The sequence below is a fragment of the Oncorhynchus masou genome, chromosome 24 (assembly GCF_036934945.1).
Source record: "Oncorhynchus masou masou isolate Uvic2021 chromosome 24, UVic_Omas_1.1, whole genome shotgun sequence".
Lineage (NCBI taxonomy): Eukaryota > Metazoa > Chordata > Actinopteri > Salmoniformes > Salmonidae > Oncorhynchus > Oncorhynchus masou.
Genome location: NC_088235.1, coordinates 96,654,376 through 96,680,336, shown reverse-complemented (window position 1 = coordinate 96,680,336; position 25,961 = coordinate 96,654,376). Strand labels below are relative to the sequence as shown.

The following is a 25,961-nucleotide window of genomic DNA, read 5'->3' as shown; positions in this document are numbered from 1 at the left end:
AGTGAGGCCTAAGAGGATTTTATAAATAACATGTATACAACGGGTATACAGAGATGGCCAATTTACAGAGGAGTATAGAGTGCCTTGATGTGTCGTATAAGGAGCGTTGGTGGCACATCTGATGGCCGAATGGTAATGAACATCTAGCCGCTCGAGAGCACCCTAACCTGCCGATCTATAAATGATGTGTCCGTAATCTAGCATGTGGCCGACGTAAGACATTTAAACGTTTAACCCTCCCAAGGCTGCCGGCACAGACGGCATCCCTAGCCGCGTCCTCAGAGCATGCTCAGATCAGCTGGCTGGAGTGCTTAAGGACGTATTCAATCTCTCCCTCTCCCAGTCTGCTGTTCTCACTTGCTTCAAGATGTCCACCAATGTTCCTGTACCCAAAGAAAGCTAAGGTAACTGGACTAAATGACTATCGCCTTGTAGCACTCACTTATGTCATCTTGAAGCGCTTTGAGAGGCTAAAATTATTTTTCGAAAGATAAGTAGTTTTTTTAAAAATACGTTTGTTGTATGTCTATGTAAACTTTGAATTGTAGCCTACAAGTGTGGTTGCTTGTCTGCTATTGTGAATGTTTGTCTGTGTGTGTGTGTGTGTGTGTGTGTGTGTGTGTGTGTGTGTGTGTGTGTGTGTGTGTGTGTGTGTGTGTGTGTGCGTGTGTGTGTGTGTGTGTGTGTGTGTGTGCAACTGCATGTGTGTGAATGTGAATGTCTCTGTGTGCTCTATTCTGAGCAGAGCTGCTGTACTGCACATCAAAGGCAGCTCTTCATGCCGTTTAACACTGAGCAGCTAAACACTATGACGGCTGGCCGTGCTGCTATAATGACTCATCCATTGAACAAACCTGGTTTAAGACCTGGTTACCCTGTCCCTGACCTGTAGCTACCACAGATACCTGAGCTATGTGTTCCATGGAAATATTTCAGCTATTGCCATGTAGTTTATTCTAACCTAGCAGTAGCCCTTTGCATCTCCACAGCCCTAATCTATTTTGACATTTAGTTTATTGTCATGTCATGAATCTTGCCATTGAGGAAAAACTGAGCAATGTGCCAGCTGCAAAGTCAAAATTGTCTATATTGTAAAAATTGCTATTTGGTCTTAATTTAAGGTTAGGGTTAGGCATTAGGATTAGCAGTGTGGTTAGGGTTATGTTAGGGTTAGGTGTAAAATCTGATTTTATGACTTTGTGGCTGTGCCACTTTGTCTCTGTACTGATGTTTTGCCTGTTTGATTGCCTTACGGAGGGAATAAATACACTATTGAACCATTTTGCCAGTCACCTTGCCAATGGTTAAATGTGGTTGTTCACTCTTTCAGTTTTGCGCGAATGCTGCCATCTATCTACCATTTCTGGTTTGGGTAGGTATTAATTGTCACAGTGGGAACAACATCCCCTATACACTTCCTGATGAAGTCAGTCACCGTGTCTGTGTATACGTCAATGTTGTTATCAGAGGCAACCCGCAACATATCCCAGTCCGCGTGATTAAAACAATCTTGACGCATGGATTCCGATTGGTCAGACCAGCATTGAATAGACCATAACATGGGTACTTCCTGTTTGTGTTTCTGCCTATAGGAATGGAGGAGCAAAATGGAGTTGTGATCTGATTTGCCAACAGGAGGCCGTGGGAGGGCCTTGTAGGCATCTCAGAAGGGGAGAACCAGTGGTTGGATGTTTTTCCAGAGCGAGTACTACTGTAAATGTGTTGATTGAATTTCGGTAGTGTTTTCCTCAGATTTGCTTTGTTAAAATCCCCAGCTACAATAAATGCTGCCGCAGGATATGTGGTTTTCAGTTTACATAAAGTCCAGTGTAGTTCCTTGAGGTCCGTCTTGGTATTGGCTTGAGGGGGAATGAATATACACGGATGTGACTGTAGCTGAAGATCATTATCTTGGGAGGTAATACGGTCAACATTTGATTGTGAGGTTTTATCGGTTGGGTGAACAAAATGACTTGAGTTTCTGTATGATATCGCAATCACACCATGAGTGGTTAATCATGAAACATACACCAACGCATTTCTTCTTCCCAGAGAGTTCTTTATTTTTCCCTGCGCGACGTACTGAGAACCCAGCTGGCTGTCTGGACGGGGACAGTATATCCCGAGACAGCCATGATTCCGTGAAACAGAGTATGTTACAGTCCCTGATGTCTCTCTTGAAGGAGATCCCCGCCCTGAGCTTGTCTATTTTATTGTCCAGAGACTGAACATTAGCGAGTAATATACTCGGAAGCGGTGGATGGTTTGCACACATCCTGAGTCGGACTAGAAGTCCATTCTGAATACCTCTTCTCCGCTGGCGGTGTCTTGGAGCAGCCTCTGGGATAAGTTCCATTGCCCTGGGCGGTACAAACAAAGGATCCGATTCAGGAAAGTCGTATTCTTGGTCGTAATGCTGGTGAGTTACCACCACTCTGATATCCAAAAGTTCTTTCCAGCTTTATGTAATAACACACAAAAAATGTTCTGGGCTAATAATGTAAGAAATAACACACAAAAAAACAAAACAGTTCATTAGGAGCAAGAAGCAGAGCTGCCAACTTGTTGTCGTTTCTTGAGTGCTTAGTGCACTGCTTCTTCTATGTCAAACTCCTTACTAGTCTGCTGTTTCTGTAGCTGTAGTGCTTAGCACACTGCTGTTTCTATGCCTAAGCATTTGTCAGTGTGCTGTTTCACTAACTTAGCGTTTAACTTCTGTCTCTGCCTCAGGTCCTCTGCTTCTGATCTAATGATAATGTAATCCAATAGGCTGGATAACTGATTCCCTCTCTGTATCTGGGTGTCTTTTGTTGTTTGTTGTTTGTGTGTGTGTGTGTGTGTGTGTGTGTGTGTGTGTGTGTGTGTGTGTGTGTGTGTGTGTGTGTGTGTGTGTGTGTGTGTGTGTGTGTGTGTGTGTGTGTGTGTGTGTGTGTGTGTGTGTTTAACTATTCTTGTCCCCACAAGATTGGTGAATGAACAAAAATGTTGTTAGTCCCCACGAGTTCAAATGCTATTTCTAGGTGGTTTAGGGTTAAGGTTAGAATTAGTGTTAGGGTTAGAATTACGTTAAGGGTCAGATTTCGGAACTATGGTTTGTTTCAGGGTTAGGAGCTAGGGTTAGGTTTAGGAATAAAGTTATGTTTTTGGGTTAGTGTTAGGGTTAGGGGTTAGGGAAAATAGGATTTGTCCCCACAAGTTGAACTGTACAAGATTGTGTGTGCGTGTGTGCGTGTGCGTGTGTGTGTGTGTATCACTCACAGCCAGAACGGCAGTAAATAAAGGAGAAACAACAGAGGCAGACACTCACTGATATCACACTGGTGGAGGGAGGAAACGAGGAGGGAGGAAACAAGGGAGGGGAAGGGGGAGTGAGAGAGACCTGAGGGATAGAGGGAGGGGGAGGAGAGGAAGAACAGACTGGGGAAGACAAACAGACACAAAGGAGAAAGGGCACAAAAATAAAATAATGTGTATTGGAGTTCTACTGAGCCTTTTTTAATTGAAACAGCAGTCCTTCCCTCTACTCTACACCTCCATTTAGCTCCCCTCTATGTTTACTGTCCCTTCCTATATGAGAGAGTGTGTATTTCCTGGAGTCTATATCGACTGGGCCGTGAGTTGTGTAATATTTATCATTTGGCCTTGCTCTCTGGTTCTGTATTGATGTGATCACTGTCGCACATAGATTTTTTTCACGAGCTGTGTGGAGTACTGACTGCTGTTATAACCATGTTGTTTATAACTGGTATCTGTACTGTACTGTACTCTACACTACACACACACACACACACACACACACACACACACACACACACACACACACACACACACACACACACACACACACACTGCCCTAGTTCCTCCACAGTAGATTCTGAATATTGGAGAAGAGAAGAGGATAAGATGGCAGTGAGCGCTTTGCTTTTGCACCATGTAGCTTTCAGCACATCTCTCTCTCTCTCTCTCTGTATGTATGATTAATGAACATTTACACAGCCCTGCCAGTGACACCTGTCCCTCTGCAGAGAGATACTCTCTAAAGTGTGTGTGTGTGTGTGTGTGTGTGTGTGTGTGTGTGTGTGTGTGTGTGTGTGTGTGTGTGTGTGTGTGTGTGTGTGTGTGTGTGTGTGTGTGTGTGTGTGTGTGTGCGTGTGCGTGTGCGTGTGCGTGTGTGTGTGTGTTCACAAACACAGTCACCCTTTTACCAGACATGTTTTGTGTGAGTGAATTCCAACGTAGGATGTGTCATTTTTAGGTCAGACAGCAGGACAAACATGGACTTAAAGATACAAGAGATGTAGCATTCTTTACACTCTCCCTCCTCTGCATCTCTCACACAGACACACACACACACAGGCACGCACGCGGACACACGCACACACACAGACACAAATGTGGGTTGCTCTTATCCCTCTTCTGCTACCTCTACCTCTTCACTCACTATCTCACATTGGCTTGTCTCTCTCTCTCTCTCTCTCTCAATTGAATTTCAATTTAAGAGGCTTTATTGGCATGGGAAACACATGTTTACATTGCCAAAGCAAGTGAAATAGATAATAAACAAAAGTGAAATAAACAATTAAAAATTAACAGTAAATATATAACTTTTTAGGGAAGACCCAGATGCAGACAGTGTTGAATTAACACAAGTTTATTGCAATTTGTAAGTCGCTCTGGATAAGAGCGTCTGCTAAATGACTTAAATGTAAATGTAAATGTAGAACAGGAGGTAGGCAATACTACAGGTCAAGGGCTTGCAGAGGTCAGTAATCCAGATCAGAGTCCAAAAGGTACAGAACAGCAGACAGGCTTAAGGTCAGGGCAGGCAGAATGGTCAAAACTGGGACAACTAGTAAACAGTAACTAGAAACAGACAGGAGCAAGGGGGAATCCGCTGGTAGGCTTGAAGAACAAAACAAACTGGCAACAGACAAACAGAGAACACAGGTATAAATACACTGGGGATAATGGGGAAGGTGGGTGACACCTGGAGGGGGTGGAGACAATCACAAAGACAGGTGAAACAGATCAGGGTGTGACAAAACATTACACACACAAGTTCCAAAAGAATAAAGATGTCATATTATGTCTATATACAGTGTTGTAATGATGTGCAAATAGTTAAAATACAAAAGGGAAAATAAATAAACATCAATATGGGTTGTATTTACAAAGGTGTTTGTTCTTCACTGGTTGCCCTTTTCTTGTGCCAACAGGTCACAAATATTGCTGCTGTGATGGCACATTGTGGTATTTCACCCAATAGATATGGGAGTTTATCAGCTCAGTTTCCACCTCATTTTGTGGGCAGTGTACACGTAGCCTGTCTTCTCTTGAGAGCCAGGTCTGCCTACAGCGGCCTCTCTTTCCTTATCTTTGGGTCAGTCACAGTGGTCAGGTATTCTGCCACTGTGTACTCTCTGTTAAGGTCCAAATAGCATACCAGTTTGCTCTGTTTTTTGCTTTCCTGGAGCTCTGTGGGGTCTTCTTGTGTTTGTGAACAGCGCCCTAGGGCCAGCTTGCTTAGGGGACTCTTCTCTAGGTTAATCTCTCTGTAGGTAATGGCCTCTCTCTGTCTCTCTTTTTCTGTCTCTGTCTCTCTCGGTGCCTCTCTCTCTTTCTGCCTCTCTCTCTCTCCTTACCTCTCACCCTCTCTGTGCAGCTAGAGGAGTTGCATTGCCTGCCCACTGAGTTGGGGGTAATGTAGTAATGTTTGGCTATTTGAGCTGAGATTTTCCTGCTGACAGACTCTTTCTGCCTGAGTGCACGGTCTGTTCAAATAACAGAAAAGATAGTGCCGTAACTGAGTGAGCCAAACACTACTAAACACTATGTGAGAAGTGATTCACTCTGTTTAGTAGACAGACATGGTTGACGGCTGATGTTATAATATTTATAAGGTTATAAGGTGAAGGATTGTCACATAGAGATTACAATAAAATATGAAGAGGACCTAGGAAGTGTAGGCCTTTGTCTTTGGAGTGACCCAAGTGAGGTTGAGTTAGTGAAATATATATATACAGTATATATATATATATATATATATATATATATATATATATATATATATATATATATATATATATATATATATATATATATACATATAGACCTGTTCTAAGTTGTCTTCCTATGTTTTCATATCATGCTGACCCCTCTCACCCCTCTCTCTCTCCCTTCAGTGAGGTTTGCCGATTGCGGCCTGGGCGACAGGGTTCTGTTGGAGGTGGGCGACGCGGTGCACTTCAGGCTGGGTGAAGATGGCATGGTGTACACCCGGCACTCCCTCCGTCTTGCGGACAGGAAGAGAGCCTTCCTGGTGGTGCGAGCGAGGGATCAGAAAACCAAGAAGGAGTGGAACACACACGTTCACCTCCACCTCCGGACAGATGGACAGGGGGAGACGACAGAACACAACAAACAGGTATGGATAAAATAAGAATATCACAATGTGGTCATTTAGCAGAAGCTTTTATCTATTCAAGGTGACCCTTCTGATTCCTGGTATAACCATTTTGGGTTCCATGTAGAAGCCTTTCCACTGAGGGTTCTACATGGAACCCGAAAGGGTTCTACCTGGAACCAAAAAGGGTTCTCCTGTAGGGACAGTCAAAGAACCCTTTTGGAACCCTTTTTTCTACGGGTGTAAGTATGGAGAAAATACATGAATAATTATGATGTGGAGATGGAAGTTAGAGGAGCAGTTCATCATAAGAATACATTATCCATCACCAGTCGATTAACCAAGTTTCACGACCACTCTTTATTATTTATAAGGAATCATTCATGTTAAATGTACTAAATAAAAATTCACAGCCCACTCTAACCTTTGATCGCCAGTGAAGTGCTGATAATCACAGAAACAAGGCAGCACTCGCTAGAGTATAGAATGCATCTCAAATGGCACCCTATTCCCTATATAGTGCACTACCGCTATGGGTGCCCTGGTCAAAAGTAGTGCACTACATAGGGAATAAAGTGTCATTTGGGACACACCCATAGCATCAGGTGCTGCTGCCTACTGTGTGTAAATTAGAGAAAAAAGGAGGTTGTCTCTATAAGGGGAGACATTAAAGAGCCACTACTGCGACCTGCTCACATCTCCCAGTAAAAATGTTCCCAGAAATAGTGCAGTGCAATACTTTTACTGTGTCCATTACAGTCTCCCAGCCTTCTGTGGGAGCAGTGAAAACAATGTGAGAAAAGAGAAATCTGTTTAAAACATCACCAAAATCAAACCTGTGAATAAAAGCGATGAAATTTAACCAGTGGAGTGTTAGCCAGCTATTAGTCAGCTAGTTCTCTTAACAGACAGGTGGAGCAGAAAAAAAAGGGAGGGAGCGTTTGGCGAGAGGGATGGAAAAGGATAGAGTGAGATTTGGGTGAAGGAAGCAGGAGAGAGAGAAGGATGGGGATAGATGTATAGAGAATTAGAGAAGGGACAGAGATGGAGGGATAGAGATGGAGGGATAGAGATGGAGGAAAAGTGATGGAGGGATAGAGATGGAGGGATAGAGATGGAGGGGTAGAGATGGAGATGGAGGGATAGAGATGGAGGGGTAGAGATGGAGAAAAAGAGATGGAGGGATAGAGATGGAGGGATAGAGATGGTGGGTAGAGATGCAGGGGTAGAGATGGAGGGATGGAGATGGAGAGATAGAGATGGAGGGGTAGAGATGAAGGGGTAGAGATGGAGGAAAAGAGATGGAGGGGTAGAGATTGAGGAAAAGAGATGGAGGAAAAGAAATGGAGGAAAAGAGATGGAGGAAAAGAGATGGTGGGGGAGATAGAGAAAGAGGATGGAGGGGGTAGAGATGGAGGGATAGAGATGGAGGAAAAGAGATTTGAGGGATAGAGATGGAGGAAAATAGATGGTGGGGTAGAGATGGAGGAAAAGTGATTGAGGGGTAGAGATGGAGGAAAAGAGATGGAGGGGTAGAGATGAAGGAAAAGAGATGGAGGGGTAGAGATGGAGGGATAGAGATGGAGGAAAAGAGATGGAGGGGTAGAGATGGAGGAAAGGAGATGGAGGGGTAGAGATGGAGGAAGAGATGAAGGGATGAGATGGGGGTAGAGATGAAGGTAGGGATGGAGTGGTAGAGATGGAGGAAAAGGATGGAGAGATGGAGGGTAGAGATGAATAGAGATGGAGGGAAAGAGATGGAGGGATAGAGATGGGGGGTAGAGATGGAGGGATGGAGTAGAGATGGAGGAGGTGGAGGGGTAGAGATGGAGGGATAGATATGAAGGGATGGATGGAGGAAAAGAGATGGAGGGATAGAAATGGAGGAAAAGAGATGGAGGGGTAGAGATGGAGGGGTAGAGATGGAGGGATAGAGATGGAGGGATAGAGATGGAGGGGTAGAGATGGAGGGATAGATATGGAGGAAAAGAGATGGAGGGGTAGAGATGGAGGGGTAGAGATGGAGGGATAGATATGGAGGAAAAGAGATGGAGGGGTAAAGATGGAGGGATAGAGATGGAGGGATAGAGATGGAGTAAAAGAGGTGGAGGGGGAGAGATGGAGGGGTAGAAATGGAGGGATAGAGATGGAGGGGTAGAGATGGAGTAAAAGAGGTGGAGGGGTAGAGATGGAGGGGTAGAAATGGAGGGATAGAGATGGAGGGATAGAGATGGAGGGATAGAGATGGAGGAATAGAGATGGAGGAAAAGAGATGGAGGGGTAGAGATGGAGGAAAAGAGATGGAGGGGTAGAGATGGAGGGATAGAGATGAAGGGATAGGGATGGAGGGGTAGAGATGAAGGGGTAGGGATGGAGTGGTAGAGATGGAGGAAAAGAGATGGAGGGATAGAGATGGAGGGGTAGAGATGGAGGAAAGGGGATGGAGGGGTAGAGATGGAGGGATAGAGATGGAGGGGTAGAGATGGAGGAAAAGAGATGGAAGGGTAGAGATGGAGGGATAGAGATGGAGGGATAGAGATGGAGGGGTAGAGATGGAGGAAAGGGGATGGAGGGGTAGAGATGGAGGGATAGAGATGGAGGGGTAGAGATGGAGGAAAAGAGATGGAAGGGTAGAGATGGATGGATAGAGATGGAGGGATAGAGATGGAGGGGTAGAGATGGAGGGATAGAGATGGAGGGATAGAGATGGAGGGGTAGAGATGAAGGGGTAGGGATGGAGTGGTAGAGATGGAGGAAAAGAGATGGAGGGATTGAGATGGAGGGGTAGAGATGAAGGGGTAGAGATGGAGGAAAAAAGATGGGATAGATAGGGATAGAGATGGAGGGGTAGAGATGGAGGAAAAGAGATGGAGGGGTAGAGATGGAGGGATAGAGATGGAGGGGTAGAGATGGAGGGTTAGAGATGGAGGAAAAGAGATGGAGGGGTAGAGATGGAGGGATAGAGATGGAGGAAAGAGATGGAGGGATAGAGATGGAGGGATAGAGATGGAGGATGGTAGAGATGGAGGGGTAGAGATGGAGGGATAGAGATGGAGGAAAAGAGATGGAGGGTTAGAGATGGAGGAAAAGAGATGGAGGGGTAGAGATGGAGGGATAGAGATGGAGGGGTAGAGATGGAGGGATAGAGATGGAGGGGTAGAGATGGAGGGATAGAGATGGAGGGGTAGAGATGGAGGGATAGAGATGGAGGAAAAAGATGGAGGGATAGAGATGGAGGGGTAGAGATGGAGGGTTAGAGATGGAGGAAAAGAGGTGGAGGGGTAGAGATGGAGGGATAGAGATGGAGGGGTAGAGATGGAGGAAAAGAGATGGAGGGGTAGAGATGGAGGGATAGAGATGGAGGAAAAGAGGTGGAGGGGTAGAGATGGAGGGATAGAGATGGAGGGGTAGAGATGGAGGGGTAGAGATGGAGGGATAGAGATGGAGGAAAAGAGATGGAGGGATAGAAATGGAGGAAAAGAGATGGAGGGGTAGAGATGGAGGGATAGAGATGGAGGGGTAGAGATGGAGGGATAGAGATGGAGGGATAGAGATGGAGGGGTAGAGATGTAGGGATAGAGATGTAGGGATAGAGATGGAGGAAAAGAGATGGAGGGATAGAGATGGAGGGGTAGAGATGGATGGATAGAGATGGAGGAAAAGAGATGAAGGGTTAGAGATGGAGGGATAGATATGGAGGAAAAGAGATGGAGGGGTAAAGATGGAGGGATAGAGATGGAGGGATAGAGATGGAGGGGTAGAGATGGAGTAAAAGAGGTGGAGGGGTAGAGATGGAGGGGTAGAAATGGAGGGATAGAGATGGAGGGATAGAGATGGAGGGGTAGAGATGGAGTAAAAGAGGTGGAGGGGTAGAGATGGAGGGATAGAGATGGAGGGGTAGAGATGGAGGGATAGAGATGGAGGGGTAGAGATGGAGGAAAAGAGATGGAGGGGTAGAGAAAGGGGATGTGATGTCTAAAAAAGATCCTATTAAATTACGTGGGTAATTAACTAAGTATTTTAATTTCTAATTCCATAGCTAAAGGGTTGTATTCAGATTCAGATTAGAGTGTGGTGGAAACTACACTGCAATCCTCGGCTGCAAATAAATTTGAGGTAAACACACACAGACCAGGATGGTGATTGAGCAGGTCCTCCGTAATGATAGCCTTAATCCAGCTCTCTGGAGTGAATCACCAGGCCACACCCCCTAGGGACCTCTGGGACAGTGTGTGTGTGTGTGTGTGTGTGTGTGTGTGTGTGTGTGTGTGTGTGTGTGTGTGTGTGTGTGTGTGTGTGTGTGTGTGTGTGTGTGTGTGTGTGTGTGTGTGTGTGTGTGTGTGTGTGTGTGTGTGTGTGTGTGTGTGTGTGTGAGATTTTGTATTTGTGTGTTTCTTTTCTTCCTGGTGTTTCACTGGAATAACTGTGGGTGGGTTTGTCTGAGAAATCTATCTGTTTGTCTACATTTTTGTCTGTGTCTGTATATTGGTGTGTAACATGTTTTTCTCTACAGGTGAACTCCAGTGATGCAGCTGTGATCATGTTTCCATGGCGTAGCGTCGTCGTCAGGGGTGATGGATCTCTGCGGCGGGTGAAGAGGGACTGGGTCATCCCCCCCATCAACGTCCCTGAGAACTCACGAGGACAGTTCCCAGAGGAACTAGTCAGGGTACGACACACACACGGTTCAGAGGACACATTTCACACACATTTCCCAGAGGAAGACAAACAAACTGTCATGCAAAGTCTGTCATTTGGTCACTAGCTCAGAGGGTTTTATTGTGTGCATGTGTGTGTGTGTGTGTGTGTGTGTGTGTGTGTGTGTGTGTGTGTGTGTGTGTGTGTGTGTGTGTGTGTGTGTGTGTGTGTGTGTGTGTGTGTGCGTGCGTGCGTGCGTGCGCGTGCGTGCGTGTGTGTGTGTGTGTGTGCGCACGTGTGTAAATGTTTTGTGTATATGTACGGTATGTACAGTGTATGTGTGTAGTGCTCACTATTTCCTCCTAACACAATCTTCTGGAATGATATTTATATTAGAATCTGTGGAGAGACAGTATACATGCTTTCTGTCTGTACTGTATAGCCTGTGTATGGTGTTGAGTTTAGCTAAATATGTTTTAAATAAAAGTGTTGTTGTGTAACTGTATCTAAAGTGGGAATATCTCTCCCTCCCTCTCGCTCTCTTTCCCTCTGTGGTCTAGATCCGGTCGGACCGCGATAAGAACCGTCTCCTCCGGTACAGTGTGACTGGACCCGGTGCTGATCAGCCTCCAACCGGGATCTTCATCATCAACCCCATCTCTGGTCAGCTCTCTGTGACCAAACCCCTCGACCGCGAACACATCTCCAACTTCCATGTAAGTGTGTAGTAGGGGGTTTCAAAATTCTGCTAACTTTCCCAGGTTTTCCAGAAATCCTGGTTGGAAGATTCACTGAATCAGGAGGGAATCCTTCATAGAGGATTCCTCTGACCACATTCTTTGCTGGTGTATGTAAAACATTTGTGAAACGTCACCCGGAGGTAGTTGGACAGGAAACATCAGTCTGAGAATGTTACCTTTGATCTGCAGTACACAAATAGGCTCACACACACACACACACACACACACACACACACACACACACACACACACACACACACACACACACACACACACACACACACACACACACACACACACACACACACACACACACACACACACACACAGAGAGACACACTTAAGCAACTCTGGCTATATCTGCAGGCAGGACATTTGCATGAAGGGTGGGGCTCCCTCATGAATATTCATACAGTGTGATGTAGTTGTCAGAGTCACTGAAGCTCTGTGATGAATATATTCATGAGCTGTTGCCGTGGCATTACTGAAGACTGGGTATAGGGAGCAGCACACACAGTATAGCAGCTATGAGACAGAGTACAGGGTGAGGGTACTGTAACAGCAGTATATTATGGCAGCTACTTTTCCTTGCCTAGCGGTAGGCTTCTCTAACATGGCTGTTTGGAGACAGGTACTGGGGGAGGGTTCTCTGCTTTTTCCCTGTAGTGCTCTCTTGTTAGAGAGCAGTAGTTGAAAGGCCCTAGGAGAGAAAAACTTAAGGGTCTTTAGATCCACCCTTGAGAGGCCAAGTGTACACTAACCTCAGTAAATGGCCCCATTCCAATCTCAATACCTCGCACCCTTCCCCTTCTCTCTGCCCTCAAAATGTTGCCCTCTGAAGTGTAAGCAATATGTAGGGCGTTCACTCACTGCTCTAGAATGTAGCGAAATACAGGGTGCTGCTGAATGTATGTCTCAACCTAGTTTTCTTTAGCCTATGTCATTATGAATCACATACAATGAATTATAAGATTGTTCTCTACAATATTAGAACCTTAATATTCTTGTACATAACAGTGTTAATTAAATAGGAATGTTAGTTTGTGACCATTGCTAGTTTAGACAACGCAGCTCTTGGTTGCATCTCTTCCATATTTTGGTGTTGGGAGGTGGTAACATTAGGGGGCGTTTCTGTGCTTCAGAATCAAAATCAACTTGATACCTCGTCATTTTCAGCTGCAGATCCATGGCTTTCTATTCCTCTAACCCCGAACAATCAATCTTGAGAGGGGTCGTTTCCATGGTAATTTAAAGGGGAAAGACTCAGAAATTCTCATTTCTGGGGGAGTAGATATTGAAATTCAGTCGGTTAGCTTTGTTAATTCATATGCACTACCGTTCAAAAGTTTGGGGTCACTTAGAAATGTCCTTGTTTTTGAAAGAAAAGCACATTTTTTGTCCATTCAAATTAAATAGAATTTATCAGAAATACAGTGTAGACATTGTTAATGTTGTAAATGACAATTGTAGCTGGAAACGGCAGATTTTCTATGGAACATCTACATAGGCGTACAGAGGCCCAATATCAGCAACCATCACTCCTGTGTTCCAATGGCACGTTGTGTTAGCTAATCCAAGTTTATCATTTTAAAAGGCCAATTGATCATTAGAAAACCCTTTTGCAATTATGTTAGCACAGCTGAAAACAGTTGTGCTGTTTAAAGAAGCAATAAAACTGGCCTTCTTTAGACTAGTTGAGTATCTGCAGCATCAGCATTTGTGAGTTTGATTACAGGCTCAAAATGGCCAGAAACAAAGTTCTTTCTTCTGAAACTCGTCAGTCTATTCTTGTTCTGAGAAATGAAGGCTATTCCATGCACGATTTTGCCAGGAAACTGAAGATCACGTACAATGCTGTGTACTACCCCCTTCGCAGAACAGCGCAAACTGGCTCCAACCATTCCCTAACTGTGTCCTAACCCTGATCCTGTATCTGACCATGTAGCTGTGAGCCCATGCCATGTCATTCTCTAACTGTATCCCAACCCAGATCTTGTATCTGACCATCTACTGTAGCTGTGAGCCCATTCCATGTCATTCCCTATCCGTGTCCTAAACCTGATCTTCTATCTGACAATTTAGCTGCGAGCCCATGCTGTGGACCTGAATGGGAACCAGATAGAGAACCCCATAGACATTGTCATCAATGTCATAGACATGAACGACAACAGACCAGAGTTCACACACACCATCTACAACGGATCAGTACCAGAGGGCTCCAAACCAGGTAACAACACACACTCACACACATACACATGCACACACTCACACACACATGCACGCACACAAACACACAGTACTTTTTTTTTTGACTGCTTGGTTTGCGTTCCCAGGGTCCTTTGTGATGACAGTGACATCAGTGGACAAGGACGACCCTAAGACAGCCAATGGGATGCTCCGATACAAGATTATATCTCAGAACCCTGAGAGTCCTTCTTCCAACATGTTCACCATCAACAACAAGACAGGAGGCATCATCACTGTAGCAGCAGGCCTCGACAGAGAGGTGGGTGGCTGTGTGTGCGCGATGTGTATCAATGTGTACACTGTAAAAAAAAATATCCAGTTGTTTCTACCATAACTTACTGGCACCCTCCTGTAAAATACTGTACTCCAGAGTTTATTTGGAATTAACGGTAACATACTGTAACTCATTTGACAGTAATGTACAGGTAACTTACAGGCTGCCAGTAAATTAGCAGAACTTTTGAAAAAAAGTGTTTTTATAGTGTATGAGTTTGTGTTTACATACTGACTGTCTTATGTTATTCTCTGTAATCTGAACCTGTCCCCTCTTGTCTTCCTCGTTCCAGAAAGTTCCTCAGTACACACTGATAATCCAGGCTACTGACATGGAGGGGAACCCCACCTACGGTCTGTCTAACACAGCTACAGCTATCATCAGGATCACTGACGTCAATGATAACCCCCCAGAGTTCACCGCTGACACAGTAAGACACAGATAGACACAGACAGACAGACAGACAGACAGACAGACAGACAGACAGACAGACAGACAGACAGACAGACAGACAGACAGACACACAGTACAATACACACTCACACAATACTTTCTTTCTCACACAAAGAACACCACAGAAACAATCTTTCAACAAAAACAAATATATATATATATATATTTTTTTTTTATTTTTTTTTTTTATTACAAAAAACACAAGGAAGGGGTAACATTAAAGTATTAGAACATGAAGGACAAACAATACAGCAAACATGTATCAGTCTTTCCACAACAGAGCCATCCTTATGTGTGAGGGTGTGTGTGCATGATAGTGATATTAAATATACAGTATGTCATAGTTTCCTTTTTCATGATCACAATCTTGTGAAACCCGAACCCTCCAAGATCCCCCCACAGTTCCCCAATAGCTGTCCCTCAACCATTCTATACCAAATAGAGAACAAATAAAAAATACAATTAATTCCATTCCCCACCCCCAAGAACCCCCCAATGCACCAACAACCAAGAGAATAAACTAAAGAGAAAAAAGGAAAATACAGAAGAAAACAGCAAACAATGCAAAAAAACAAAAGAATATGCTTAAAACAAAAGACATCAAGGACAACTGAAATCATAACAGCAATGCCAACTGTATATGTTTGTGTGCATGTCTGGCACTATTATATGTATGTGTGTATGTGTGTGTTCTTGTATGGGTTTATTCGAATGAGAGTTTGTGTATATGCATGTGTACAAACACCTGCACGGCATCAGCCTCAGGCAAACCGGCATTAGTTGTAAAAACACTGCCACTTAGTGTCATTCAAATGTACTTTATTATGTTTTATTTACACTTGTTTCTCCTTTATCTTTTGACCATGATTCTCTCTCTTACACAGCAACTCCACTCCCACTTTTCTCCAATTCCACATACCAAACCTCAGCTTCTCTCAGCCCCTCCCATCTATCTCTGCTGGACACCCACTTCGTGTTTCTACGCAACACATATCTTTCAACTATGCTATGATGATTAACGTACAATTTCAATCTATCTAATCGAATAGACTCTACAGATTGCGTGTTGAAGATAAATACTTTTACTAAGAGCATTAGTATATTAGTAATTGACTGACCCGGTCTCTCCAGATTTCCTAACAGTACTATTTCTGGGGTCAATTTTAGATCAATGCTATGCATTTTCAGCCATTCCTGAACCTGAGACCAGAAACAGGCTACCTGAGGGCAATACCAAAATAAATGCTCTATTGATTCTGTAACCTCACAACAAAATCTGCAGAGCTTCGATGATTTTATGCCCCAAATATTCATCATTTTGTTGGAGGCAAGAATTTTATATAATAATTTTAGCTGAAAAGCACAAAGTCTTGAATCTTCTGTTGTTTTATACTGTATATCAACTCATGCACCCTGTACCATGGAATCGGTACATCAAAATCTCTTCCCAACTATTTTGCAATCTGTATGGCACAGTTGTCAACATCCTGGTCCTCAAATGAAACTGGTATACTTTCCTATTTATGCTATTTTTATTCCTCCGCCAGTTTTGATCCTTTATATTGGGCAGACAGACCAGTTCCCTACCTCCTCCCGCTGCCACCCGCCTCCTCCATTTTTGGGCAATGCTGTAATCAATTGGTTGTACTCTTGGATTGAGCAGACCTTCCCGTACAATTCTGATAAGTCCATGAAGGACATAACTCTACCATTACAATTTGCAATATCATTTCAGAACAATACACCCTGTTAAAACATCTTTCCTATAAATACAGGTATTTTATCAACCAGCACATTTGAGTTCAGCCGTAATATTTGTTGTAATATTTGTTCTATCTTTGTTCTATCTTGTTCTATCGTTCTATCGTGAAATTTGAAATTGTAGCCAGCTCTGCAATGCTTGTTTGAAAAAGACAGATACTTTGGAGAGAAAAAAAATTAATTAATTGAAAATGAGACATGGCAATCTGCACAAAGGCAAAAAGGCCATTTTTAAACAATGGATGAGGTTTTCTTATTAATCTACTTGAGAACCATTAAGGGTTCAAATAAAACGTTTGAAGGAGTGAAGCTTTTAGAGAGAGGTTTAGTGCTTTTATATTTAATAATCTCAACCCACCCAATTCATATTCATTATATAGATAGGCTCGTTTTATCTTGTCTGGTTTAGCGTCCCAGATAAAGCAAAATATATTTTGCTAATATGATTTGAAAAACGAATCATCAGGAGTAGGCAGCGCCATAAGTAAGTGAGTAAACTGAGATATGACTAAGGAGTTAATCAGGGCAATTTTTCCATAAATAGACAGGTATTTACCTCTCCATGGTTGCAGGATCTTGTCTATTTTTTACAAGTTTTCTATTGAAATGCATTGTGGAGAGCTTATTTATATCTTTTGTGATATGAATACCGATAGGTAAGCTGCAGGGTAATGTAAAAGTTGTATTTTTTAAGGATCCAATACATAATAATGTACACTTATCATAAATAGGTTCAAGTCCAGAGAGTAAAGAAAAGTTATCTAGATCTTTAATGAGACATTACAGGGATCTAGCTTGCGGACTTAACATAAAACTTGACTCACCGGCATACTTGGACACCTTTGTTTTTAAGCCTTGGATTTCTAATCCTCTAATGTTGTCACTGGATCTGATTTTAATAGCTAGCATATCGATGGCCATAACGAATAGATATGGTGACAGCGGACACCCTTGTTTAACTCCTCTTGACAATTCAAAACTCTCTGAGAAGTAGCCGTTATTTACTAATTTAAACATGAGGTTGCTATACATTATTTTGACCCATTTTATAAGAGAATTACCAAAATTGAAAAAATCCAGGCATTTATAAATAAAATCCAGTCTTACTTTATCAAATGCCTTTTCAAAATCTGCTATAAATACCATTCCTGGCTTCTTATATGTTTCATGATGTTCTATTATTTCTAGTAGTTGTCATCTCCAATGTATCATCCATGTAAAAAACCTGTCTGATCAGGATGAACAATACCTGGTAAAAAACCTTTTAATTCTGAGTGCTATGCATTTTGCTAGTATTTTTGCACCACAACATTGAAGTGTAAGGGGCCTCCAGTTTTTTAGATAGACTGGGTCTTTATATTTTAGTATTGTTTTTATTGCTATCTACCTGTACTATTAGTTCATGGATTTCCCTTGTTAGTTTTGTTTCTTTAGCCAGAAACGGCTTTTTTTTATTATTGATGAATATTGAATTGAATGACCCCTGAAAGGTATTCCAAACAATAAGGCAATTTGTTGAACCTATATTATGCTGGACAAATTCAGTTATAAATTGTTTTATCTTAAAAATAAGTTGTCCTCCAGTGAACTTTGATTAAATTTCCAATTTCCCCGTCCACGTGGAAAATCTATGAGTTATGTGAATGCCAATTAGATGATGATCCGATCACATTCTGTCTCCAATTAAAACTTTTTGAACCTTTGATGCCAGAGAGAAAGAGACTAAGTAGGCAAGACGACTAGCTTGATTAAGTCTCCGCCATGTAAATCAATTTTCTTATGGGCACGGTGATGATAGTTTGTAGAGTGATTACCTTTATGGTCCATTGAGGTACTTAACGCTGTGTTATAGTCTCCTACCATAATGATTAGATCATTTGTTGCCTGTAAGTTCAATAAATTGGTATAAATGTTTTCGAAGAAGTGTGGATCATCCTGACTTGGACCATATAGATTAATGAGCCAAATCTATTTTTCGTCCACTTTCATATTTAAAAGGATCCACCTTCCTTGCCAATCATTCCTGATTATTTGTACATTCATATCGAAATATTTGTTAATTAATATCATCACACCCTTGGAGTTCCTTTTTCCATGACAGAAAATGATTTCACCACCCCATTCCTTTTTCCACGCAACTTCATCTAAGGATGTAGAGTGAGTTTCCTGTAAACATACTGTATATGTTATATTCCTTTTCTTTTAGCCATGTAAAGACTGATCATTTTTTATCTCTCACTCCCTCATCACTCTCTCCCTGCCCCTCCCTCTGTAGTTTTATGGAGATGTGCATGAGAACCGTGTGAATGTGATCGTAGCGAACCTGACAGTGACAGACAAGGACCAGCCCCATACTGCAGCCTGGAGGACTGTGTACAGGATCACCGCTGGAGACCCCACTGGACGCTTCTCCATCCCCACTGACCCCACCACCAACGAGGGACTGGTCACTGTGGTCAAGGTAGGACACAGCACATATACATACAGTACAGACTGTACATAGAGCACACAGATACACACATCACATATGTTGTGCACGGGCTATGCACACAGCATGTACCTCTCTGTATATTTATGTACACACAGACACAGATGCTGCACATGCAAACAAACAACACCCAGATAAACACACACATTATAACGGCTAATCACAGGAGGTTGATGGAACCTTAATTGGGGAGGAAGGGCTCGTGGTAATGGCTGGAGTGGAATGAGTGGAATGGTATCAAATACATCATACACATGGTTTCAATGTTAAATAAAGGTTAATTATTTATTTATTTTTATTACAAAAAAATGTGTTTGATGCCATTTATTTTGCTCCGTTCCAGCCATTATTATGAGCCGTCCTCCCATCAGCAGCCTCCACTGGCTAACGTATGTCTATCTGGCCAACAAACTGTATGTCTGTATATATGAGCGTGGCAAACTGGTGAGTATTTGCGTGTTTACGTGTCTCTCCATCTCCAGCCCATAGACTATGAGGTCAGTCGTTCCTTTGTGTTGACGGTGCTGGCTGAGAATGAGGTTGCCCTGGCCCGTGGTATCCACCTGCCCCGTCAGTCCACCGCTACCGTGTCTGTACGCATTGCAGATGTCAACGAGAGCCCAGAGTTCTCCCCCAACCCTAAAGCCATCAAACTGGAGGAGGGGCTACCAGCCGGCTCGCTACTCACCACCTTCACAGCACAGGACCCTGACAGATACATGCTTCAGAACATACGGTACGGAGAGGAGAGGGTGGGGGAGTATATGTTTTATATGTGTTGAATGTGTACGTTTCAAAGGCATTAGAGTGTCATGTTACTTCCTATTGTAATTGTGTTCTCTCGTCCTTTTGGTTGATTTCCAGGTATTCAAAGCTGTTTGACCCTGCTAATTGGTTGGAGATAGACCCTGTAAATGGGCGGATCTCCACCATCGCTGTACTGGACAGAGAGTCTCCCTATGTGAAGAATAACCTCTACAACATCACCTTCATGGCCTCTGACAATGGTGAGTTGTGTGTGTGTGTGTGTGTGTGTGCGTGTGTGTGTGTGTCTGTGTGTGTGTGTGTGTGTGTGTGTGTGTGTGTGTGTGTGTGTGTGTGTGTGTGTGTGTGTGTGTGTGTGTGTGTGTGTGTGTGTGTGTGTGTGTGTGTGTGTGCGTGTGTGCGTGCGTGCGTGTGTGTGTGTGTACGCCTATACTGTTTTTAGAGCTTCCTGTGTTTATAGTTGTGTTTAATCTGGGAGGATGCGGGATGGGACTCAATCTTACTATTCACATTCATTAAATTCAATTACAATCCATTCAGTCTGAATCACTTTCTTGGCACAATAATAAAAATATGTTGTTGCCAAAATCCCCCCCAAACTTCTAAGACAATCTCATATGACAATGGCAGGACTACTTCTGAAAATTATATGTATACGGATGAGCATACAAACTAGTGCTCTAATACACATTCTCCAAAAACACTCTCTCCCGGTCACATGCACACACACACACATGCACACACCACAGAGCCCCTGCTGTGTTTTAGCTTTATTCTGACTAAGCTCTTCATTGTGCTTTTGCCAAATACACACGCACACCCTCCTGCTCACACACATGTACGCACGCACGCACACACACACACACACACACGCAGATGTGTGCCTCAGACAGCCTCCCTAACATACTGATCTCTCTCTTCCTCATTCCTATACTCACTGTCCTAGTGTGTTGAATCAAATGTTTCTCTCATTGCATCTCTTATTTAGAAGAGGTCAGATGTAGCTGTTGATGGGGTGTTGTTTTGAGAAGTTTGGTTGTTGAACAATGGTTTTGGGTGTGGGGTAATATTATGTATGACAGCATGATTCCTGTTTGTTTTGAATGCTGTAATGTGCCTTTGAGATTCTTATTACGCTGTGTTTCTGTCAGTGGTTGAAGCCAAAATTTTCTAATCGTTTCGTTCTGAACAGACCCACTATTTTTTGTTTGTTTTTCGTTCCACTGTTTAGACCAGCAAAATAAAGTTCTGAACCAGTTCGAACCAAAAAAACATACTGTTTATATTGTTCCTTTCTTTTCCTTTTTTAACCTGTGAAATGAAATGTTTTTACATTTAGCTCATTAAATGACTTCACCAATCAGTGCTGTTAGAGCAGACAAGCTAGTTGTTTACATGCGTGATGGACAGACAAGTGTAGCCCATGGCGCAAGATATGACTGAAAATGTGCAGGTGGAGAGAGAGCGAGAGAGGGTTGAGGAGGAGACTTGAAACGCTGGACATCTTGTTATGACATTATATGAATTAGGTCTACAGAATTATACTGAGGAGGAGTGGCTTCTATGGAGAAACTTTGAATGTCCTTTGACATAGCTTGAGATAGCTAACAAGCTTGAGTGTGCAGAGTGGTATCAGATTTAAAAACACATCTTACCTTTTTGTAGTTAATAAATCCAATGTGAAACATGATAACTAGGCCTGTTGTATCCTTAACTAGCATTGAAAAAGTGAATCCATTATTCTATAGCTAATAAAAAATCAGCCTCACTATCTCCTGAATCAAGCATGAATGTAACGTTAGTACAGTCAGTAGGCTATGCTTCAGAGGGGGGAGGGGAAGGTAGCCTAAACATGCACAGGCAAAGATTCTTTGCTTGCAGGCAGACACTGGAATACGTTTTTGAGTGAGGGTTTTGCCTAGGCGCTTAGTTGGTTTTGTTGTTGTACTAGATGGCTGGAACGTAAAATAACATTATTAGCCAGTTCCCATGCATTTAAAATAACAGTTCTGTTCCGGAACAGTGTGGATCACTTTCATTCCGGGGTCGGTGTCTATTCCTTGAAAAATTACGTTTTTTTCCGATATTCAGTTCTGTTCTCTGAACCGGTTCCAACCCCTGGTATCTCCTCTCAACATATAAATAGTTCAGTACAGTATCTATGATGCACTAAACAGATTGCCTTTTTGTCATTTTTTGTAATATTGCTTCCTATCGAAGGGGCCTTTTTCTCCTCTTTGCTTATCTCACTGGTCTCTCCTTCTCTCTCCTCCATCCCTCTATCCTCTCTATCAGGCATCCCCCCTGCCAGTGGTACAGGTACATTACAGATGTACCTTTTAGACATAAACGACAATGCTCCTCATGTCTTCCCCCCGGAAGTGGAGATGTGTGAGAAGCCTGAGCCCAATGCCATCAACATCACCGCCAGCGACCCAGATCTGACCCCTAACGCCGGCCCCTTTGCCTTTGAACTGGCCAACCGGCCGGCAGACGCACGACGAAACTGGACCCTCACACGCCTCAATGGTTAGTGTGTGTCTGTGTTTTATCTTTCCTGTCTTTCTTCCACTCCCTGACACTACATTTCTCTATTGCCCTCAATGAAATTAAAACATGCTTTATTGCCATGACAAAATAACTTGTTCAAAATTGTTCCCCGTCTCGCTCTGTCTCTTTCTTTCTCTCACCTTCCCTATATTACTCTCTCTCAATTCAATTCAATATACTGACATGTAAAGTCTTAATTGACATGGAAAGTAAAACACTTACATTGCCAAAGTTAACACTTAAGCTGAGTGTACAAAACGTTAGGAACACCTGCTCTTTCCATGGCAAAGACTGACCAGGTGAATCCAGTTGAAAACTATGATCCCTTATTGATGTCACTTCTTAAATCCACTTCAATCAATGTAGATGAAGGGGAGGAGACAGGTTAAATAAGTATTTCTAAGCCTTGAGACAATTGAAACATGTCTTGTGAATATATGCCATTCAGAGGGTGAATGGGCAAGACAAAAGATTTAATGCCTTTGAACAGGGTATCGTAGTTGCGCCAGGCGAACCGGTTTGAGCGTGTCAAGAACTGGAACGATGCTGGGTTTTTCTCGCTCAACAGTTTCCCATGTGTATCAAGAATGGTCCACCACCCAAAGGACATCCAGCCAACCTAACTTCTGGTGGTAACCTGACTTCTAGACTTCTAGTGGTAACCTGAAATCTGGTGGTAACCTGACTTCTAGACTTCTTTTGGTTACCTGACTAGGGTAGCCTAGTGGTTAGAGCGTTGGACTAGTAATCGAAAGGTTGCATGTTCGAATCCCCAAGCTGACAAGGTACAAAGGTGAACACAGTTAAACTGTTCCTGTCATTTGTTCTTATTAGTAAAATAAAGTTAAAATAAAAAATAAATAAATAGTGGTAACCTGACTTACTTCTAGGGGTAAACCTGACTTCTAGGGGTAACCTGACTTCTAGTGGTAACCTGACTTCTAGGGGTAACCTGACTTCTAGACTTCTTGTGGTAACCTGACTTCTTGTGGTAACCTGACTTCTAGACTTCTTGTGGTAACCTGACTTCTAGACTTCTTGTGGTAACCTGACTTCTAGACTTCTTGTGGTAACCTGACTTCTAGTGGTAACCTGACTTCTAGACTTCTTGTGGTAACCTGACTTCTAGACTTCTTGTGGTAACCTGACTTCTAGACTTCTTGTGGTAACCTAGCTTCTAGACTTCTAGTGGTAACCTGACTTCTAGACTTCTAGTGGTAACCTGACTTCTAGACTTCTAGTGGTAACCTGACTTCTAGACTTCTAGTGGTAACCTGACTTCTAGACTTCTAGTGGTAACCTGACTTCTAGACTTCTTGTGGTAACCTGACTTCTAGACTTCTAGTGGTAACCTGACTTCTAGTGGTTACCTGGCTTCTAGAGGTAACCTGACTTCTTGTGGTAACTTGACTTCTCTCTTTGTCTCTATTTTTCTCTCTCTCTCATTCCCTGTCTATCCTGTCTCTTTATTTCTAGACTTCTCTTTCTCCCCATCCCTCCCTCTCTCTCTTACTCCCCTCCCTCCTTCCCTCCCTCCATAACTCTCTCTCTCTCTTACTCCCCCTCCCTCCCTAACTCTCTCTCTCTCTTACTCCCACTCCCTGCCTAACTCTCTCTCTCTCAATCCCAGGTGAATATGCTCAGATGAGGCTGCGGATAGGTTTTCTGGAGAGTGGTATCTACGAGGTTCCAATCATCATCACAGACTCAGGCAACCTGCCCATGTCCAATACATCCTACCTGAGGGTCAAGGTGTGTCAGTGTGATCACCATGGAGATTGTGTGGACATGGAACGCATCATCGCAGCAGGCCTGGGCACTGGAGCCATCATTGCCATCCTCATCTGTATCATCATAATGCTAGGTCAGTCAGTTTGTATGCAGGCACACACACATCTTATAGCTACAGAACATCATCTATGTACAGTACCAGTCAAAGTTTGGACACACCTACTCATTCCAGGGCTTTTCTTTATTTGTACTATTTTCTACATTTTAGAATAATAGTGAAGACATCAAAACTATGAAACAACACACATATCATGTAGTAACCAAAAAAGTCAAAATATAAACAAATCAAAATATATTTTCAGCATATGTGGGAACTCTTTCAAGACTGTTGGAAAAGTATTCCAGGTGAGTTAGTTGAGAGAATGCCAAGAGTGTGCCAAGCTGTCATCAAGGCAAAGGGTTGCTACTTTGAAGAATCTCAAATATTACATATATTTTAATTTGTTTAACACTTTTTTGGTTTCTACATGATTACATATGTGTTTTTCATAGTTTTGATGTTTTCACTATTGTTTACAATGTAGAAAATAGTAAAAAATAAAGAAAAACCCTGGAATGAGTTGCTGTGTCCAAACTTTTGACTGGTACTGTAAACGTTTGGCATCCTCGCTGCTCCTCCCAGACAGCAGCTACAGTAGATTACAGTAGCTACATTAAAAGCTATCCTTAAATCTGCCTCCCCCAAACTTAAGCTCCCCCTTTAGGAGATAAGTACCCCTCCCCCACTGCATAGAACCCTCTTGACAGCCCTCCACCAGGCTCCACCAGTCTCCCCCAGCCTCGCCCACCTACCACCAGCCTCCCCACCCGCTCCTCTCAGTCAATCTCTGAAAATCCGCCCAGATTATGTGGATCAAACCAGGCAAACTGATCAAGCTCCCGTCAAGCTTTAAAACTCCTCTCCTGATTCTCTTTACATGGCAGAGAAATATGGTTGAATTAAAACTAAAGCTGCATATCGTCTGTTTATAGGTATTCATTCTTACCTTCTTTCTATTGTCTTCTACCCTGCCCCTACCTCCTTCCCCCTCATTCTTCTTCCCCCTCGTTCTTCTCCCCCCCTTCATCTCTCTCTCTCTCTCTCTCTCTCTCTCTCTCTCTCTCTCTCTCTCTCTCTCTCTCTCTCTCTCTGTTAAGCAAATATAGTGTAAATGTTGCCTTTGATGCAATGTGCACTACATTTGGCAGGAGGTTAGGAAGTGCAGCTCAGTTTCCACCTCAATTTGTGGGCAGTGTGCACATAGCCTGTCTTCTCTTGAGAGCCAGGTCTGCCTACGGGGCCTTTTTCAATAGCAAGGCTATGCTTACTGAGTCTGTACATAGTCAAATCATTCTTTAGGTTTTGGTCAGTCACAGTGGTCAGGTATTCTGCCACTGTGTACTCTCTGTTTAGGGCCAAATAACATTCTAATTTGCTCAGTTTTTTGGTTTATTATTTCCAATGTGTCAAGTAATTATCTTTTTCTTTTCTCATGATTTGGTTAGATCTCTCTCTCTCTTTCTCGCTCCCTCTCTCTCTCGCCCCCTCTCTCTCTCGCTCCCTCTCTCTCTATTGCCCCCCCCCCTCTCTCTCTCTCTCTCTCTCCCTCCTTACCTGTTTAGCTCCCTTCCTCTCTCTCTCTTTCTCTCTCTGTTAAGCAAATGTAGTGTAAATGTGGCCTTTGATGCAATGTGCACTAGTGCTCATATCACATTTAAACGGATCAAATTAAATGGTGGTGAAGTTCTAATGATCCACCCCCCTCCATCCATCCCATCCACCAACTCCCTCCCCATCCACAGGCTGGACTGGTCATACAAAGGCTCCTAAAATAATCAAAATTTTTCTCGCACTCTCTCTCTCTCTCTCTC

At 43.1% G+C, this 25,961-nt stretch overlaps 1 protein-coding gene across 1 annotated transcript in view; it reads left to right on the top strand.

The window, feature by feature from the left end:
- Positions 1-25,961, top strand: part of cdh2 (cadherin 2, type 1, N-cadherin (neuronal)) — a 78,875-nt gene that overhangs the window by 44,280 nt on the left and 8,634 nt on the right. The window contains exons 3-13 of the mRNA XM_064935780.1: positions 6,183-6,424; positions 10,917-11,072; positions 11,602-11,757; positions 13,864-14,008; positions 14,115-14,287; positions 14,595-14,732; positions 18,792-18,977; positions 19,487-19,740; positions 19,869-20,011; positions 22,065-22,298; positions 23,950-24,183. Of these exons, the coding sequence (XP_064791852.1) occupies positions 6,183-6,424; positions 10,917-11,072; positions 11,602-11,757; positions 13,864-14,008; positions 14,115-14,287; positions 14,595-14,732; positions 18,792-18,977; positions 19,487-19,740; positions 19,869-20,011; positions 22,065-22,298; positions 23,950-24,183 (2,061 nt within the window). The remainder of the gene's footprint in view (positions 1-6,182; positions 6,425-10,916; positions 11,073-11,601; positions 11,758-13,863; positions 14,009-14,114; positions 14,288-14,594; positions 14,733-18,791; positions 18,978-19,486; positions 19,741-19,868; positions 20,012-22,064; positions 22,299-23,949; positions 24,184-25,961) is intronic.